Source organism: Mizuhopecten yessoensis, unplaced genomic scaffold, assembly GCF_002113885.1.
Source record: "Mizuhopecten yessoensis strain PY_sf001 unplaced genomic scaffold, ASM211388v2 scaffold9023, whole genome shotgun sequence".
In the NCBI taxonomy this organism is placed as follows: Eukaryota; Metazoa; Mollusca; class Bivalvia; order Pectinida; family Pectinidae; genus Mizuhopecten; species Mizuhopecten yessoensis.
In genome coordinates, this window is record NW_018407840.1 from 976,337 (window position 1) to 995,852 (window position 19,516).

General features: G+C 35.0%; 2 protein-coding genes across 3 annotated transcripts in view; one reads left to right on the plus strand and one right to left on the minus strand.

The window, feature by feature from the left end:
• The first annotated feature begins 1,233 nt into the window (after positions 1-1,233).
• On the plus strand, positions 1,234-8,623 carry LOC110457083 (ATP-dependent DNA helicase DDX11-like). Of its 2 annotated transcripts, none has more exons than XM_021508183.1 (5): positions 1,234-1,374; positions 3,057-3,283; positions 4,189-4,990; positions 5,614-5,866; positions 6,985-8,623. In XM_021508183.1, exons 1-5 carry the CDS (start codon positions 1,284-1,286, stop codon positions 8,474-8,476), a joined length of 2,865 nt encoding a protein of 954 aa, XP_021363858.1. In that variant the 5' UTR covers positions 1,234-1,283; the 3' UTR covers positions 8,477-8,623. The 2 variants fall into 2 exon arrangements, with proteins under 2 accessions (XP_021363858.1, XP_021363859.1); XM_021508184.1 differs by lacking the exon at positions 1,234-1,374 and adding an exon at positions 1,539-1,599.
• Positions 8,624-12,065: 3,442 nt separating this feature from the next.
• Positions 12,066-19,516, minus strand: part of LOC110457120 — a 31,577-nt gene continuing 24,126 nt past the window's right edge. Inside the window, exons 16-22 of the mRNA XM_021508226.1 lie at positions 18,845-19,049; positions 18,448-18,564; positions 17,761-17,915; positions 17,323-17,433; positions 16,814-16,934; positions 16,169-16,262; positions 12,066-14,702 (exon numbers count right to left, since the gene is read on the minus strand). Of these exons, the coding sequence (XP_021363901.1) occupies positions 14,549-14,702; positions 16,169-16,262; positions 16,814-16,934; positions 17,323-17,433; positions 17,761-17,915; positions 18,448-18,564; positions 18,845-19,049 (957 nt within the window). The 3' untranslated portion in view covers positions 12,066-14,548. The remainder of the gene's footprint in view (positions 14,703-16,168; positions 16,263-16,813; positions 16,935-17,322; positions 17,434-17,760; positions 17,916-18,447; positions 18,565-18,844; positions 19,050-19,516) is intronic.

The following is a 19,516-nucleotide window of genomic DNA, read 5'->3' on the forward strand; positions in this document are numbered from 1 at the left end:
ACTGTTGGGTAGTACATGTTAAACCGTTTGGAGCTAAAAATGAACAGTTGTACAGACCTACACATTTGAATGTTTAGATTGTAGTCAAGATTTGCATCTCCGAAGAGAAGGTGTTCAACAGTGATTTCGTTATACCAGTAGAGGGATTGAAGCATTATATTACGGGATCTTGGCACCCAGGCTGCACTGTAAGATCTACATTAGTTCAATAAGTAAGTTTGAAGATATCTTTTCTTCTTTTCTCCTATCTGTTGGATTGACAGTCGTGTCAGCAGTTAAACTAATATTGACTTTTTATTTAAACTTCATATAGCTGGGTTTGACGGTTTCTTTTCAAATTAAGGTCGTTTTTTTATCCATGCATACATATATTTACTGAAAAAGTGATGTTTCAAATATAGAACAAAAGAGCGGATTTCTATTTTCAGACAGTCATATATTATCTTCTGATCACGATATCTGAAGACCTTAACGACATATGCAAAAAGTAGTGAATATGAAGAACTTACTTACTAACATGACAAAATCGAAGATGGCTATCTGAGTGCCATCTTTTCCCCGGTCAGTCTCAAATTGAAACATGCACAGCTACAGACCAAAGGAAAGCCTTCATATAAAATAAGACACATATGATTAGTACTTCTTGAAAAAAAAGCGGGCATTATTACATTTTAAATCATAATTAGTATTTAAATGATGTCATTTTCAAGGATCCCCCACCCCACCCCCCACCCATAACAAGTTTGACCCGAGAAGATTGACACTGTGTATGATACTAAAACTGGGACAAATGATTGCATCTCTGAAGAAGGAATCGAAATTATTGATTGTAATTGCAGTGTCTTTGGTAAAAAAAAAATCAGTAATCTATAGTTCCTTATTTACAAAACGAAACCGCGTGGTCTGTGGACAGCCCTGCTCCATAATGTTATATTATTATTTCTTAACTTTTAGGTACTGCCGTTAATAGTCTAATCACACCCTTTTGAGTTAGATATATTATTTAACGAAATACTGTTTTTTAATGAATTTATTTAAGAATATTTATAACATCAACACTATAAATCTGCCACTATAAAGCATTCACAAATTTTATATAGAACAGAACGTCTTATACGTTGTTATACATTTTGTTCATTTCTTTTGATAAACTGCTAACCCGTATCCGGAATATTTGTCCAGAAGCCGTATCGTCTATTGTAATATGTAGCCAATTTGGCGCGCTAATTTGACAGGGGATCATACACACGTGTGGTCAGAGCTCTACCGAGCTGTCATCAACGATGGATGATTTTGACAATGATGGGGACGATGCTTTGGCTTCTATGTTATATACGGATACGTTATCTAATCAAAACGAACAACCTTCAAATGGTAAGGAAGAGTGTCACTCGCAACTTGTTACTTTTGGACTAGTACTGTAGCCTAGGGTTGTTCCAGTTCCAGTTATTGTGTGCATGGTTTCGGAAATCTTGATGACTTTTTCAGCATTATAGACAAATGAATACCACATTCATGTACTTTTTCCTTGACATGAAACAACAAGCACATTTGATTTAAAACAAATATGTTTGATCTAAAGTAAATTTTCAGGAAAAGGTTAGTGAAAATGAAGTTGAAGGTTTGGTTCACCTAATCAAGATGTGATAACAGAAGGGAAAAATGGTTTGGACATAAAATATCTCCCATAATTCTTAAATATAATGTGCAGTATTGTAATTGATCATCATATCATGTACAGACTGGTGTGGGGTGCCTGTAGTAGGACAAGGAATAGTGATAAAGTTGGTGCTGTCGCTGGGGCTAAATGATCGAACCTGCGACCCTTAGACTCTCCAGCCTGATGATCTACCGCTGAGCTAGTCCGAATTATTCTGATGTTTTATTGACTTTTTTATATATCGGTCTGTCGTCGATTAACGATGACGACAGACCGATATAAAAAAAAGTTGATAAAACGTCGGAATAATTCGGACTACCGCTGAGCTAAAGGGAAATTCCCTACAGATGACGCTTGTAAGGCAAACCTAATCAATGCACATCTTTCACACTTCTGACCCACTGGTGCATCTACCTTATTTGGGCTTATTTGTTATTTAAACAACCATATCTCCTTCAGCAAGATATAAAAAACTGGCCTTGATAGCTAAACCAATGCAGCATTTTTAGTCCTGTATGTATCAAATTGAGTCGGACCAAAATCTACTTAACATCAAATTTCCGTTATACTCTAAAATCCTGATAATAAGTCTGATTTGCAAATTGGTCGACATTGAAAATAAGCCTTGGATTCTTTGCAGTCAAACATACTTTGATATTCAGCTGTCTTTGAAAATTGGCGGGTCTTAAATATGCATTGGATTCCAGGTAGGCACCACCATGACACCCTGAACAGGTTTTACAGGTGTTGAATTAAGGTATTACATTACAGGATTTATTATTGCAACAATTGGATAAAAGAAATAAATAAATTTTAATTTCGTTAAATAATTCTGTTTAACAAACACATTATTTGTTCCATGCAAAAGAATTAAGGACTTCAATGTAAGCAATTGGTGGTTTACACTGTCTAAATGTTTTTGATATTTGTTCCATGCAAAAAAATTAAGGACTTCAATATAAGCAATTGATGGTTTACACTGGCTAAATGTTTTTGATATTTGTTCCATGCAAAAGAATTAAGGACTTCAATGTAAGCAATTGATGGTTTACACTGTCTAAATATTTTTGATATTTGTTCGATGCAAAAGAATTAAGGACTTCATTATGAGCAATTGATGGTTTACATTGTCTAAATGTCTTCAAAAACTAATTAGACTGCCTTGAAAATAGGCCAATTTTGAAAGTAAGTCAGTAATTTCTTATTAATTACTAAAATATGTGCTGTGATTTGTCAAGATTTTAGAGTATTACACATGGATAAATTATATCTTGAGGAAATAAAAACTGGAGTCATCTTCATAATTCATTGCTTATGATAATGAAGCATACTTGTAACTTTCCTTAGATGTTTAACCTCCAGCACACTTTCATAATTTTCATTTGTTTAATTGCAGTTGCTTGTTCAAAGTCAAAAGATCCAGATCTACCAGTCTATGCTAATGTTGAGATTCCAGACTCCTTTCCTTTTCCATTTGAGCCTTACAATATCCAGCAGAATTTCATGGTGGATCTGTACAGATGTCTGGAACAAGGCAAGATTGGGATCTTTGAAAGTCCGACGGGGACAGGCAAATCACTGAGCCTCATATGTGGGGCACTAAAGTGGCTCAGGGATTTACAAGCAAGTATTTGTTTTATATACAAGAATACTGGGTTCAGTACTCTTGAATGAGGTGAAAGCAAATGTTACAAATCTAAGTGAACATTTGTCAGCATTCCATCCACTGAAATATATTTCTATTACAAATTTACCATTCAACCATAGTTTCTTTTGCCTTGATTCTTTTTGGGATAGTGAAATGAAATAACAGGCTGTCTTGTATCCCTTCTATTTTCTGTTTACTAACCTAAAATAAATATATGTGTTTCAGGTTTACTCAAATTAACCCTATTGTTTCCTGTAGACCATAAAGGTTTTGTACCACAATTGAAAAAGATATTATATTCATAAAATCCCCCCAAAACATTCATATAAAATGTAATTAAATCATTTTGTAATACACATTCATACTCTTAATTAGTCCGAATTATTCTGACATTTTATCGACTTTTTCATATCAGTCTGTCGTCGGTTAACTCTTAATAAGCAGTAATGGAGGAATATGGCATATTTGAACTTCATTGTTCAATGGTATGTTATATTTTCATGATAAAAAACCCACATTTATAAGACATATTACAACCAAAATCATATATACATGTATATGCCTATTTCTGTTTAATACCATTTTTAATGAAATGTTGATAAAAAAAATAACGAAAGAAATAAAATATTAAATTCAACTAAAAATGTGATACCAAAGGTTTTGGAAGGATGAAACCAGAAACACATCATAGTCAGAAAACATTTCAGGGGTGTACGTTATATGAAATTGTTAATCCCTGTTATGTTAGCTCAATCCAGGCACTTTTACATGGGGCTAAAGCTGATCATGATAGCACATTGAAATGGACATTGCCTTCACACACTTGACATTATGTCTTAAGTTTGTGTTAAAAATATGTGAATCTTGTTGTGATTTCCAGGAGAAACAGAGGAAAGAGTTGGAAGCCTTGACAACAGACCAAGGAAACAAAGAGAACATTGTCACTACATGCAACAAGCAAGACAACACAGAGCTAGACTGGATTACTGAATTCGTACAGAAGAAAGAAAAAGAAGAGCAATTAAAAAAAGTTATTAGTGAGCATGTGCTCTTGAAAAAACAAGAGTCAAAGGTTAAAGAGCGAAGGTCAAGTCATCACGGCAAAGCAAAGAAACGCAAGAAGATGGAGGACGAATTTGATGACCTGATTAAAGGTGCTTCTAAAGAAATTCAGGAAGCATTTAATTCAGAAATTGATAAGGTAACCAACGGTGATGCAAGTGTTGATGGAAACACGTTGGATCAAGATGATGATCTGATTGTACAAGATTACAAGAGTGATGAAGAAAAGCACGACGAGAAATCGGATGATGAGGAAGAGGAGTGTCATATCACAAAGATATATTACTGTAGCAGGACTCATTCACAGCTTTCACAGTTTGTCAGGGAGGTTGTGAAGAGTCCATATGGAGAAGACACAAGAGTTGTCTCCCTTGGATCACGACAAAACCTCTGTATCAATGAAAGCGTGAAAAAACTGAAGTCTATAAGTCTGATAAATGACGCTTGTTTAGATATGCAAAAGTCCAAATCAGACAAACGAGATGATACAGGTGAGGGAAAAACAAAGCGGAGGAAAAAACGTCCAGAGAAGTGTCCCTACTACCGACATGAAGGGATGGATGAGCTGAAGGAGGAGCTTCTCTTGGAAGTCAAAGATATGGAGCAAATCATCGCGAAAGGTAATGACAGTCTTTTTTTTGGTACCTTTATTTTCATTTCATTGCTCCAGTGACTTTTTAAGGTCTTGGTGCCTAAGGCCCCTTCCCCTGGGTAGTTTCTGCTGTTTTTCACTCAAAACAATAAAAAAAATATTTTCCCAAAATCATATTTGATATTTTCCCAAATCAACAGTCACAAAAATAGGTAAAAAATCGCTGTACTCATAGGTTGCATTGATGACTGCAGGTGTTTTTTTTGTGATGGAATTTTCAAATATAAATAAAACTGACTGAATGAGTGGATGTCTACTGAAAATGATGAAATCTAGATGTATAACATTGTTCAAAAAACAAGCATTTATTTTTAAAGTCCCTTGGAGTGCTGTAATTAAAGCAGTTGCTCTTATTAGGTCAAATAGGACCTATCAGTGGTGTATTTGTATTTAGTATGTACAGTGGCTAGCCCCCGGCTAAACTGCCACCTTTTGATCATGTTGATCACAGCATTGACCATCGCCACTTCCAAGCTTCTTTATGGGGTTGAATGTTAGTAAACTGTGCATATTAAAAGATGTTCACTGCACTTGTGATATATAACTTGAATTCATTATCATTATGCAACCATGAATATTCTCTACATACAGGTAAGGAAATGAAGGCCTGTCCTTTCTATGGAACACGGTATGGCATACCTCTAGCTGAGATTGTGGCACTGCCCTACAACCTTCTTCTCCACAAAGCCACAAGGCAAGCTTGCGGCATCAAGCTGGAGGGCAACATCGTTCTTATTGATGAAGCTCACAACCTGCTGGAAACCATCAACAACATTCACAGTGTTGAAGTTACAGGGTCGCAGTTGTTGAGGGCTCATAGTCAGCTTACACAGTACGAGGAGAGGTACATGCATACAATATAAACTGTGTGGAGGTCAAAGGGTCAGTTAATGAGAGTCAACAGTTCTTCAACTTGCAGTCTTGTGAAATATGTCATGGGTATATCAGGCCAAAAAACCCCCCAAAAAACATTGCTTGTATGTGTGTTTCAGGTATCCCAACCTACCCTTGATCTACTGGCGACCCTACTCCCATAACATGAGAGGGCGCTGGTCGGCCTTTTTCCAATCGGATATGATTTTGCCGACTGCAACCTCTCATTTCCGAAGCACTAATTCTTTGATGCAGTTTCCGCCCGAAATCCGGGCGGAACAAAATCGGCTTGAAAAACTCACTTAAGTGGTTAACAGTTCATGACAACGATGTCTACTCACGGTTTATATAATATAGATCTCATATGTATGTCACAGACACAAATATATAGTATATTACGGACTAGAACACTCAAAATACATGTCCATGTCGTTGTCGCACATCTCTGACCTACATTTAAAACATGGCTTCTGGATTAATACAAAATAGCAGGGGGGATTTCAAACGGAACGAAATGATACGGAGTTTGTTTGTATTCCGCTTGTGAAACATTACATGTAATCCATTTTTGTATTAACCGGAAAAATCATGGCAAATGCTGTCTGCTTCGCTTCGAATGAGGAAAAACTCATTATTTATGTCTTTGACACGAAATTTTTCCCATATAATCATGGATTTATGGAAAAGATTATTTTTTGGACCCTTTTGACCATTTAAATGTATGTAAACACGATATACTCTTTCTTAATCCGAACTTTGAAAATGTGATCGTCAGTATCAGGAAAATCAGCTATGGGCAGTTAGAGGTTACGCGGCGCCTGCCAAAAGTTTTTCGCCGTGTAAAACCTCTAACATTGTTGGAGTACTGGCGACCCTAGATATTGTATCCCCTACCTTGTATCTAAGATTAGTTTATTAGCCAGGCAAAGTTTAAAGCCACTCATTAAAATGTACTTTCTTTCTGTTCTGAGAGTCTGACCTTATTCTTGACAAAATGTTATAATTGTTTTTATTACAAGCAAGTTTATGAAAGGTTTGATAATTTGACATGAAACCATACCTTTAAGTCTAAATGATTTTTTATTACAGGTACAGATCACGCTTGAAGGCAAAGAACTTGATGTACATCAAACAGATCTTGTTTGTTCTGTCATGTCTGCTGAAAGTTATCGGAGGTAAAGCTGGGGTACCTGGGGAGAAGCAGTTCACTGGCAGGGCAGAGACTAAGATGTGCACAGCGAATGATTTTCTGTTTCAGGCAAAGCTTGACAATCTGAATCTTTTCAAAATACTGCAGTATTGTAAGAGGAGCATGATCTCCAGAAAACTTAATGGCTTTGTGGAGAAATATCCAAATGCAGAGGTGACTCCTAAAGAGGAAACAAAAACAGTCACAGGGAATGCTGGGGTCTTAAGTTTCCTCCGTGAAATAACAAATCCAGAAATTTCTCAGGGAGCCTCTCCAAATGTGACACCAGAGGTGAAATCTGCAGAGGATGTGGTGTTACGATCGCCACTGATGCACATTGAAGGTTTCCTGCAGGCACTGACCAACGCAGACAGCGATGGGCGAATTGTCATTACAAAACAGACCATGCTGAGTCAGTCAAGCATGAAATATCTACTCCTTAATCCTGCTGTTCATTTCTCTGATGTTCTGAGTGAAGCTCGGTCAGTAATTGTTGCTGGAGGTACCATGCAGCCGATTTCAGAATTCAAAGATCAACTTTTCCATTCTGCGGGTGTCCATCCTGCTCGGCTACTTGAATATTCCTGTGGTCATGTAATCCCAGAGGACAATCTCCTGGCACTGTCACTTGGATCAGGACCCAGTGGACATACACTTGACTTCACCTACCAATCAAGAGAGAACAGGAAACTGTTGGATGAGCTTGGCATGTTGATCCAGAATGTGTGTCAGGTTGTACCGGGTGGTATTGTCTGCTTTTTCCCATCCTATGACTACCTCAAACTTGTTTATGCCCAGTGGGAGGCAACAGGTTTCACACAGCGGATTGCTCGTAAGAAACGGGTATTTCAGGAACCACGGAAATCTGGTCAGGTTGATCAGGTCCTTGCTGAATTTTCTGCGTGCATCAAGAAGAGTTCAACAGGAGCCACAAGTAGTGCAATGGGCGCTACAAACAGTCTAACAGGGGCCCTGCTTTTCTGTGTTGTTGGTGGGAAAATGAGCGAAGGAATAAACTTTTCAGATGAACTTGGAAGGTGTGTGATAATGGTTGGACTTCCATATCCGAACATCAAATCTCCAGAACTCAAAGAGAAAATGGACTACCTGAATGCAAACTTCAAACCAGGGGAAGATGGTCGCCAGCCAGGTCAGGTTCACTATGAGAACTTGTGCATGAAGGCTGTAAACCAGTCTATTGGAAGAGCCATTCGTCACAAGGGGGATTACTCATCCATTCTGTTACTAGATAAACGGTACAGTCGTAGAAATGTGAGTGGGAAACTGCCATCTTGGATTGTAAAGAGTCTGCAGAACATGGACAAATTTGGTCCAGCTATGTCTAGCCTTTCTAGATTTTTTGCCTCCAAGAAAGTGTCCCAATTGTGTTAAAGCAGCATGTTATATGTCCCAATAGAATGGACAATTGCAATTTGTTTGGTAATTTATTCTTTCAGTGGCACCGCAACGCCAATGGCAAGCAAATCATACACACTTTTGAGATATTAAGAATTTAAGCATAGTTTTTGTTGTTCAAACAGAACCTTGCTCAAGTTGATACATCATTATTCTCCTTGATGTATGGTTTATTAATGTTATGAGTTATGTATAACATCATTATTCTCCTTGATGTATGGTTTATTAATGTTATGAGTTATGTATAACATCATTATTCTCCTTGATGTATGGTTTATTAATGTTATGAGTTATATATAACATAATTATTCTCCTTGATGTATGGTTCATTAACGTTATGAGTTATATATAACATCATTATTCTCCTTGATGTATTGTTCATTAACGTTATGAGTTATATATAACATCATTATTCTCCTTGATGTATTGTTCATTAACGTTATGAGTTATATATAACATCATTTTTCGCCTTGATGTATGGTTTGAGAATCACCAGTAGGTTCATTTTGCTGTTTAGCAAATTATTTATGTACAAATTAGGACACGTGTCATTTGCATTTTAAAATACGATTAGAAAAAAACGTCATTGGACCATAATTAAAAAGTTTGTGATAGACTATAGTTTCCTGTCTCTCAGACATCCTTGATCTGTTGTGGACATACTGTTTGCCTTATCATAATAAAATAACCAGTTGTGTACCCTTTTATAGCAATATTTTAGACTAAATATATGATGTTGATAAAATAAAGTTGAGAAAGTGACGTACCTGTTAGGTGAGATAAGCCAGGACGTAACCTATCCCCCTGTTGGGCTAGTACTTATGAGGTAAGTTAGCCACCTGTTCGGGGCAGTAGCTGTATGGTGCCTTATCAAGGATTTCTAAACGTGTTCTTCAGGTTGGTAAGTATGGATTATGATTTTTGTTTGTTACAAAACCAATGAGTGTTTCTATGTGACGTATTGATGACTAGTACGGTATGTACTCTGTCACCTTCATCAGACAACTGACCAGGCTCAAATCTAGTCATTTTGGTACATATATAACAACTTTTGTACATATGCTTGCAGCGTATCGACATCGATTTGTGGACATATCGTACACATTTTACACCTGTGTGTGCATACGCTTCACTGGTCATTTGACTGATGAAGGTGACAGAGTACATACCATACTACTAACTGGTTGTGTAACGAAAAAAAAAATCATATGCCTTATCAAGTATTTTTCAAGCAAGGCACTCATGACACTTCATTGCAGGCTTAGAAAGTATGACAATTTCTGTAATCTTAATTATAAGCTTGTTGTATTCTTAAAATATAGTGCTGAATTTTTTTTTGGACTTTTGCTAAAACCTTTTTATCTTGCTGAAAAATCACTGAAAGTATGAGAAATATGAGATTTCTAAGAATAAAAAAAAAATCCTACCTCAATATGCAGTGAAAAAATGCAAGTAGGGGAACTGCAAACATATTTTTTTTAAGAATAGCCTTATTTGACCCTATTGTACAGGTGTACAAGCATACAAAAAGTATATTAAGTTATAGATGTTCTGTATGTGAGGAAAAACACTTTTTTTTTAATCTTGTCATGTGCCTTTCAGCTTTAAGCAGAAATGAAGATTTCTAAAAAATAGGGTTTTAGAATATTTTACATAATTACATTTTTGCTGTTCGTCTAATTATAGACATTGGATTTTACACATGTATTGTATAGCCTTAAAAAAGGGACAGCATCATATACTGCAATGTATGGCACAGTATTTTTAATTCTAACTTAACTCATTCACCCCTGAAGTTTCATAATGAACTATTCCAACCTTTGAATTGGAAGGGTCCAAATGTGTCTTCAGGGGTGAATGAGTTAAGATTGACTGATATTGCTTGGCAGGCGACATTACAGTGCAATGTTTTGTGATTGTTTTTCTAGGAAACAGTTTGCCTTGGATGCAATGTTCTGGTTTGTTATAACTTGAAGACTTTTCTGTCTTTTTTCCATGGTCTATTGAAATGAGAAATTCGTTAGTACATCAAAGATAATTGGCTTTTTTTTCTACCATGTTTACAGCATGGTGGGCAGTAAAACAAACGTGGTTTTGTAGCGAAAATGTGGTCTAGATTTAGTTCAGTTCCATACATCAGCTACACACTTCAGAGCGTTTCTGAATGGATAAATTATGGTTATTTATCCCTTTGTTTGAGTCAATAAAAAAAGAATGTTCATTAGCTATACACTTAAAAGTGTTGTCTGCCGTTTTGAAATTGAATTATCTGAAATTCCAGATTAGTGTAATGCAGTTTCCTGATTATTCCTTAATAAAAAATTGAATAGTAAAATGCACCAATTTCCAGTTGTTCATAAGTAACTATGAAATATGGTGCAAAAAAGGTCCCCTTGAAGAAAATATTGCCAAAATCAAAACTTTGTATCAAGTTGGATTTACTGCCACCATTGGCACCTGACAGTATATGTAGGAGATTTCAACAAAATGTCTACAGTGCATAAAGTATAACGTATACGTACCACATCTTCATGGCATGCCGTTTTAATTAACAAATATGATCTTAACCCTTTCACCACTGTAGACCATAATGAACTTATCCAGATCAATGCATTGTCGAGTTTATCAAATTACATAGGCGTGAAAGGGTTTAACAAATATTTTGTGTGTACGAAATACAAGAAGCTTATAGATTTGTAATTGTTGGCCCTACTTAGTATGTTTGATACATGGATTAGAAAACTACTAACATTTAACATTTCTTGAAATTGTTTTATAGAAAATATATTAATCAAAATTCAGCATTTAGTACAAATAAGTGTATGCATCATGCAAAATGGAAACAAAAATCTTCCGGGGTGGTTCAGTAGTATTGCAATTTTACGTTTAACACAACGATAGTATTTCTGCTTGTTAAACTAACTTCAAAATAAAATCTTGGCCCATCAGCAGCGTTTAGTATTTCAATTCTTATGGATAACTCCAGTACAATTTGTCCTTGTGTTATTTTAAGCGATGCAACAGTCTACCCATCATGTTCAGCCCGGCGTCGGCGTCCCACGTTTTTGGGCAAGCGTTTTCCAGACAATGTTGGATCATCACACTCCATTGTTGTGTATTATAAGGTGGATGCATTTATATGGAGTGTAAGCAATGTCCTGAACTATATTTCCATATTTTAGGTGCCAAAACCAGCTAAATTGGTGAAATTTTATGTGCACTATTGGATCACCACAGTAAACATGTTGTCGAGTCATCTCTTTTGAAATGTACAATATGTTGAGGTACAGAAAAATCTTGTTATATTTCTATCATTTGTTAAAAAAAAATGGGATTATAAAGGGGTTCAGCAGTAAATTGAGGAATTCTTAAGAAAAACAGAATAAAGGGACCTTAAAATATGTTGACAGTTAGCGAGGTGGCAAATGAAATGACGGGCATTATATCAAGGTTTTACTGTACATGTGTTTCTATTGATGTAGCGACATATATCCCCCATAGGCGAGCTATGTTGTTCTCCAACAGCTCTTGTTTATTTCGGAGTAAAAAATAAGAAACAATATAATCTATTTAATGTGTTTATTATTAATAATAATAACAGTAGCGTTGGGCCATGCGCTATTCCCTCCATCCTTTGATATAGAAGCTGCTTTATAAACTATTTTATGTATAAACGAGAAACCCGTTCACCATTTTTATACATGTGATAGATAAAAAAACTTTGTAGAAGGATCATTCGGCACTCGAAATCTTATACCGAGAAATGTTCGCCCGTTCAAACTTTCGCCCTTCGCCCATGCTATCAATTTTCGATCAGTGTTAATTTCGCCCTTCAAATTTTGTTACAATGTATATTACGTTCTCTGTACTAATACATTCGCCCTTATCATAGAGGGAAAAAGCTGAAAACATACAAATCCAGCGAAATTTCCGGTGTGTAATATTAAAAAAATATGGAATGTCTTGAAAGGTGCATAAGACACGCGATTACTGCACAATTATTTCATTTCTTCACTAACACATTTCTACGTCGGCGACATTCTCCTGTCAACAGAACTATCTACTAATAACAGATTGTTCACGCTGTCTGTAAAAGACAAATATATTACTGATTTCTTCTACATATGTTAAAGGAAAAGTTTGTACTTATAACATTTGGAGAAACTGGCTCTTGTACGCTTTTATCTTGGAATCGCAACGTTTACTTGAAAGAAGTGATTCAATAGATGCATATCAGAAGGATAACTTTTGTTGGTTAAAAGAAATGAAACAAATGAAAAAGGTTTCCTTGTACGACTTAGTTTGGTTTTATCGCGAAGGTATTATATGTTGCTGTGTCATATATTTGAGTTTCCGGAAGAAACAATATAGTAGACATGAGAACAAGTGATTGTGCCGTAGATCGATCACATACTATACATAAAAAATACAACGATCGCAATTTCAGATAGCGTCGTAGATGCGATCTAGATGAGATATGCATATTTACATAATGTTTAACTCTGAATAGGAAGCACAATACTGTCGACGTCATATGATGCTATACAACAATATAGATATACCCAGATACTGATAAAGGTATACAATGTACCAGGAAATCGATGTAAGGATCTGATTGATGAACATATTTACAATATAGATATACACAGATACTGATAAAGGTATCATACAATTGTAACAGGAAATCGATGTAAGGATATGATTGATGAACATAGCTAAGGTCAATATTTAAAACATCGGAGGCTGAAAACATACTTACATCCCGATACTAAGATAAGCTTGTAAATGTGATATACTGTAGATAATCCATTGTTGTAAAGAATTGTCATTATTTAGTTCTTACCTAACAACTGTAGATAATCCATTGTTGTAAAGAATTGTCATTATTTAGTTCTTACCTAACATGGAAAGATGCGCTGGGAAAACATTCCTGGTATGACACCTAAAACCTCTGTTATACAGAATGTATGAAGAGATGTTTACTTCCTTTTAGTTAGATTGCCTTTCTGTGTCAGGTACTCCATGTCGAGTGTTATTCGTTTTGGCAACGAAATCATGGTGTAGATAGATGACAAAATGAATTACAGGGAAAATATTATAATAATTATCATAATAAGCCATGTAAGTACTATTGGTTTTTAACGACGAACGATTCAGTAAATACATTTTTTGATACATTTTATGCCGGTTCATATATTTACATTTCATGTTACTTGTGCGACACGTTTTGAAAGGGGCGTTTTAAGCAACCCTTAAAACAGTATTTGCATAATTATTTTTTTCAATGCTTTAACAAATACAGCCATCGAAATAATTCATCTGATTGCATAATAAAAATGAATAATGAAATGTAAGTTACAGTGAAATGCACGAGTATCACATTCTGATAAACGGTTAGTGTTGTCATTTCTCATACATTTTGCAATGGCGTATACATGACAGTGAAACTAGTTGGAAGCACTTGTTACTTGTATATGTGCAAATAAAATACATAAAAAATTGTATTTGAAGAACATGTAACATATGTTTTAGAATTTATATTTCGCTTAATAAACGTCTGATTAAGCTATTTTGTAACATTGTAACCCATCACTTTTGGAATCAGAAACATTAGATATCAGTTAATACATGGAAATGTACATTCATGGCGTGTTAAATGATATGCAACACATATTACCAGATTTTTTTGTTTAGATGTCCAATAGTAACGAGGAAAGTGAGTGCATGTCGTCCTCATATTTACAAAGTCATCCAGACTGGCTATTCGTTAACACATGGTAAGTCCTTTCGGCCCGTTAAATTGTATTTGTTTAAAGTTTCCTCTGAGTGATTTTTTTTAAATCATTGATAACAAAGTGGTTAAATGTCCTCATATTTACAAAGTCTTTCAGGTTAACCATTAGTTAACACATGGTATGTCTTTTCGGTATGTTAAATTATATTCATTTAAAATTGCCAGTGAATGAATGTTTGTCTAATAGTATCAAAGTGAGCAAATGTCGCCCTCAGTTTTACAGAATCCAATGTGATGTCAAGTACAAGTTCAATCTAGTTGTTATTGTCGTAGATGAACTTGCTGTCGTAGTAAAACTCGTCACTGCCTTTGCTTACGAACAATGTCTCAAGTTCCGCTCGTATTTTAGCGAAGGACGGTCTCTTCTTTGGAGTTTCATGCCAGCACTTTTTCATCGTACCATACATCCTGTGAAATAAATGTTATCCGAATTTAAATTAGTATTTGATGTAAAAGGATCGAAGATGCATTCTGCGTTTATTTCATGCCTAACCCGTTACACATTTCAATTATTGTTTAATGTAAAATGATCGAAGATGCATTCTGCTTCATTTCATGCCTAACCCGTTACAAATTTCAATTATTAATTAACGTAAAAGGATCGAAGATGCATTCTGCTTTCATTTCATGCCTAAACCGTTACTATACCTTTTATTTTTTTAAACGAATTTTGTAGTCAGAACAACTCTCCGTTGGCCTTTGCCACTAACTGCGATACAGTTATTTATGAAGATATGAATAATTACACAACATCAACGTTACGTCTGCCTAAAAACACGAAGTCTACCTATTCGAAAGATGAAATATTTTCTTTTCTTATGAACATTTCCCTGACACACCCAACCGTCACTAAGTTCCTAAAGCGAATCACAACGGGCTATCATCTTGGTTAATTCTGTTGTTAAGTTGTTGCTAGGTGCAAGAATTCATGTCGGGAAGCGTCAGTCGCTTGTTAATTCTTTCAGTTGTTGCTAGGTGCAAGAATTCATATCGGGAAGTGTCAGTCGAAGGCACTAAAAGCTGATATCAAATTCTCTGAAATCACCAGTGGAATATTGCTGGCCTACCTATCCAACATGTATTTATTTATGTACTTGTGAACGATCTCTTGAGTTGTATAAGACCACCAGGCTATGCACTACTAGTTGGTTAATCATATAATTAGAGCGAAATCTAATTAAAACATTAAGTTATTGTCAGGGACCTCACAAATATCCCTCGAGTTAAATTTTAATCACATTTTCTCTTTAGTAAGCAAGGGGAGTTTTTTGTTCACACGGAATAAGGGAAACAATGAAATATTCTTTACTAAATAATTAATTCAGAGGATTAAATTTCATTTGATGGAATGATTTTAAAACGTTTTTATTGAATAGGTTAAACAAATTATATTTACAAACATGGAACTACACAAGGTTGGAGTGCATGTGATAGCGATGGGAACATTGTATGCCACAAGGAATAAAAAATATAAAAGAAAAAGGAAATGATTTCTCATAGAAGGTCTGAAGTGCACTGCAAATGTTTGTTCTAAAATAATGGTCGTTATGTACTAAACACTTTATATGAATAGCACCAAAAGTTACTTCTATATAAACGCAATATTGAGTCAAGATTTGTAGAATTGATTTTTGTAATGTAAAACTAAGAAAAATCCATTTTCCCAAAATAATACAATGATGTACGTCCTTCTGGGTGGATCCCCTCTATACATGGATCCATGGATAACGGGGATGTAAATATAGTAATTTTTATATAATGCAAAATTTTTTCGAAACCAAATATTTTTATTGACAGAAAACACATGCCATTAAAGCTTTGTTGAATGGTATGTTAATAAAATGAATTACAGATAACAAAAAGGGGTTAATTACTTTTGATCGGCGTATTCAGGTGCTGGTGGCCTTTCTCCTTTCTTAAGATGTGGCAGTAAGTTTGCAGACCGCACGTCTGCGAAGGGGGTTTCGCCTGTAGTAAAACATATGTACCTTGACTTGTGGTGGAGAAATGCAAATTGTTGATCGTGATAGATAGATGACATCAGTATCAGTATCAGTTAAAAGTAAACACATTACATTAAAAACTAACTACAGAATACCTATCATAAGACTACATTAAAATGTGATTGAGAAACTCAAAATTACTTCATGAATTACGTTTAAGTTTAATACGAAACGACGTGGACAACTGGAATTTAATATTACCAATAGACATAATATATAATTAAAATAATAGAACTGTTAGAGCTGCATCTGCAAACCAGCGCCGTATGACGTGCACCGTTAAAATCGATGGCCGTTTGCATCCTTTGCGGTGGGGACATTGACGAAAACAAAATAAATCCGTACAAATGAGAATTATTTTTCATAAAACCTATTTTGATAAGCGTCTACCTCTGCCATTCGCGTTTATTCTTCCTGACTGTATAACCTGAAAGCAAATACAATTCTTTTGCCGTCTACTTAGAACTGGATATCACAGCTATGAAGTTGCAGCATCTACAGTATATTAGGTCGTACCAATGGTAAAGATCTCCCACAGCACAATGCCAAAAGACCATACGTCGGTCTTCTCTGTGGCGTCAAGTGTTGTCCTGGTCTCGATACACTCTGGCGGTAGCCACTTCACTGGGATCTTCTCCTTCAGTGTACAAAAACATGCAAATTGATATTTCTCCTTCAGTGTACAAAAACATGCAAATCGATATTTATCCTTCAGTGTACAAAAACATGCAAATTGATATTTTAGTTGGTTTAGCTACTTCAAAACAATATAAGTAAAGGTGTTACGTCAAATACGTTTTATTTTTGTTATAATGTTAAACTTTATAAATATATCTGGAAACTTTATAATTATATATCTGGTAATTATCAGGTTATCAATAATTTGATAGATTAAATATTATTTTCGTAATTTTTTCATGTTATAAAACAAAACTATTTAATGTTCTGTTTGTTTGTGTTTTGATGTTTTTGTTAATACTTCAGTTCCATAATCAGACGGTTATTTAGTAAATCATCATTCTTACCCCCTTTTCGCTGTCCTTTTCCTCGTTAGGCACCGGGCCGAAACCGGAAATTTTAACTTCGTAGAGGAACGTGAGGAGGATGTTTCTTGCAGCTAATCTTCGATGCACGATCTTCCGAAAACATAAATGCAATATTTCGTGATAAAAATAAGATAAGAATGTTACATAATGAGACAAGATTAATCCGAAAAGATCGTGACGCTACTAGCCGTAGATAAACATACTTCATCCTAAATGAAAACAAAAAGTTTGAAGTATGTTTTATGTATAATTCAAAATGTACATGGTCTACGGTAAATTATCGTTTAAAAATGGTCATTCAAATGGCAGCGTCCGAAACCGATCGGAACAAGGAATTGATTTGTTGTATGCATACATACAGAATAAGCAGTAAATGTATAATATGTGTAATTGATATTGATTATTCGTAAGTTTTACCTTTTTGCTCGCCAGGAATTCCATGCCTTTGCACACGTCGAAGGCGAATTTGAAGAGTCGTTCATGCACTTGCTCATCCACATGGTCTTTTTTACTTGTTAGATAGTCCTTCATGGTTCCATTTTCACAGTATTCCAGGACCATAAATGGACCCACTGTTGCATGCAATAAAGAAAATAATATACAGGAATTTGTGCAATTACCGGAGAAATATTGAACAAGAACATATTTGATGTGATTACCGGATTCCATAAATAGAATGTTACCCTTCAGTTTTGTATTTTCCATACTATTGGTAATTTTGCCACAACAAGGGACTCGCAACTCCATACAAATTTGCGCTTAAAAGCACATGCTAATGTATTTATCATAAACATAACTTTCGAAATCTTGGATATAATATGTGATCAGTTAACTGAGTATTTATATCAGTTAACAGAGTATTTATATCAGTTAACAGAGTATTTATATCAGTTAACAGAGCATTTATATCAGTTAACAGAGTATTTATATCAGTTTACCGAGTATTTATATCAGTTAACCGAGTATTTATATCAGTAACCGAGTATTTATATCAGTTAACAGAGCATTTATATCAGTTAACAGAGTATTTATATCAGTTAACAGAGTATTTATATCAGTTAACCGATATTTTAACAGATTCTGCTCTGCTGTTGGGTAACGTACTTGGAATGTCATCTACTGCCCCGATAAACTTGAGGATGTTCGGATGGTTACCAACTTCGGACCCGTAGAAATTTATCTTGGCCTTCATCAAAGTCAGATCCATTTCGGAGTAATTGTCTACAAGACGATGTCATTAGGATTCAAACATACTTAGAGAACATATCCAGTCTATCAAAAATACATAACAGTCACCAGATGTTATTGTTTTACAAAACTGATGTTTATAATTGTTACCTTAATACATAGATTTTTGTACAAGACAACCATTTTACAAGTGTATGTTACTGATATTTGATACTAATAAAATGGGAAAATGTTGACAGAAAATACAACTACATAGCAGTATTCACTAAACAGATATCATATCTAGTTGTTATAACAAGACAAATATATTTACTTTTCAGTGCCTTAATTACGACCGTATCAGCGTCAGAGTGTTGCCTGGAAAACATTTTTGCCCTATATATAGTGGCAAAACGACCGGACTTGATTTCTTGTTCTAATGAGAGATCCTTCCGCGACAGTGCCCATGGCTTGGACGCGAGATCTACTTCCCCATAGTAAATCATGTCGTCGTTGAAGCTCCGTGAATATGTCTTGTTCTACAATATATGTATCTGAATTTGAAATTCAGCACCTTAATTTATGTTTCATACCAGCATAGAACTGTTACAATTTAGAATATGATATTTTTTATGACTTTCGTGGACTTCAAACGGCATAATTCTTATTGGGATAAATAGAGTTTTCCAGCGAGTGATTGTTGGTTATCATTTTGAAATTGTATAAAGACACGAGGTTTACCTAGCGTCTTTTACAATTTTATATTAACTTAGGAGAGTACGATAAAAATTATAACAAACCATTACGAGTTTTTTTTTCTCACACAACATCCAGATATTATATCTAGAAAAAACATAGTTCTGTTGGTAATTACATTATTCCTGTCTGTTGCCTGTTTGCGGGAAAACAATACAAAATAAACACTTACGGATACGACTTATTAATTGATATATTTTTGTATTCTCGTGAAATTTGTTACACAAATTATTTCTTATTTCTTATTTTT

What these genes read in the sequence shown, in the direction of transcription:
- LOC110457083 (XM_021508183.1), top strand. Translation starts at nt 1,284, where the DNA reads ATGGATGATTTTGACAATGATGGGGACGATGCTTTGGCTTCTATGTTA. An exon ending in AAACGAACAACCTTCAAATG is followed by an intron (nt 1,375 to 3,056) that starts GTAAGGAAGAGT and finishes GTTTAATTGCAG; the next exon opens with TTGCTTGTTCAAAGTCAAAA. An exon ending in GGAGCAAATCATCGCGAAAG is followed by an intron (nt 4,991 to 5,613) that starts GTAATGACAGTC and finishes CTCTACATACAG; the next exon opens with GTAAGGAAATGAAGGCCTGT.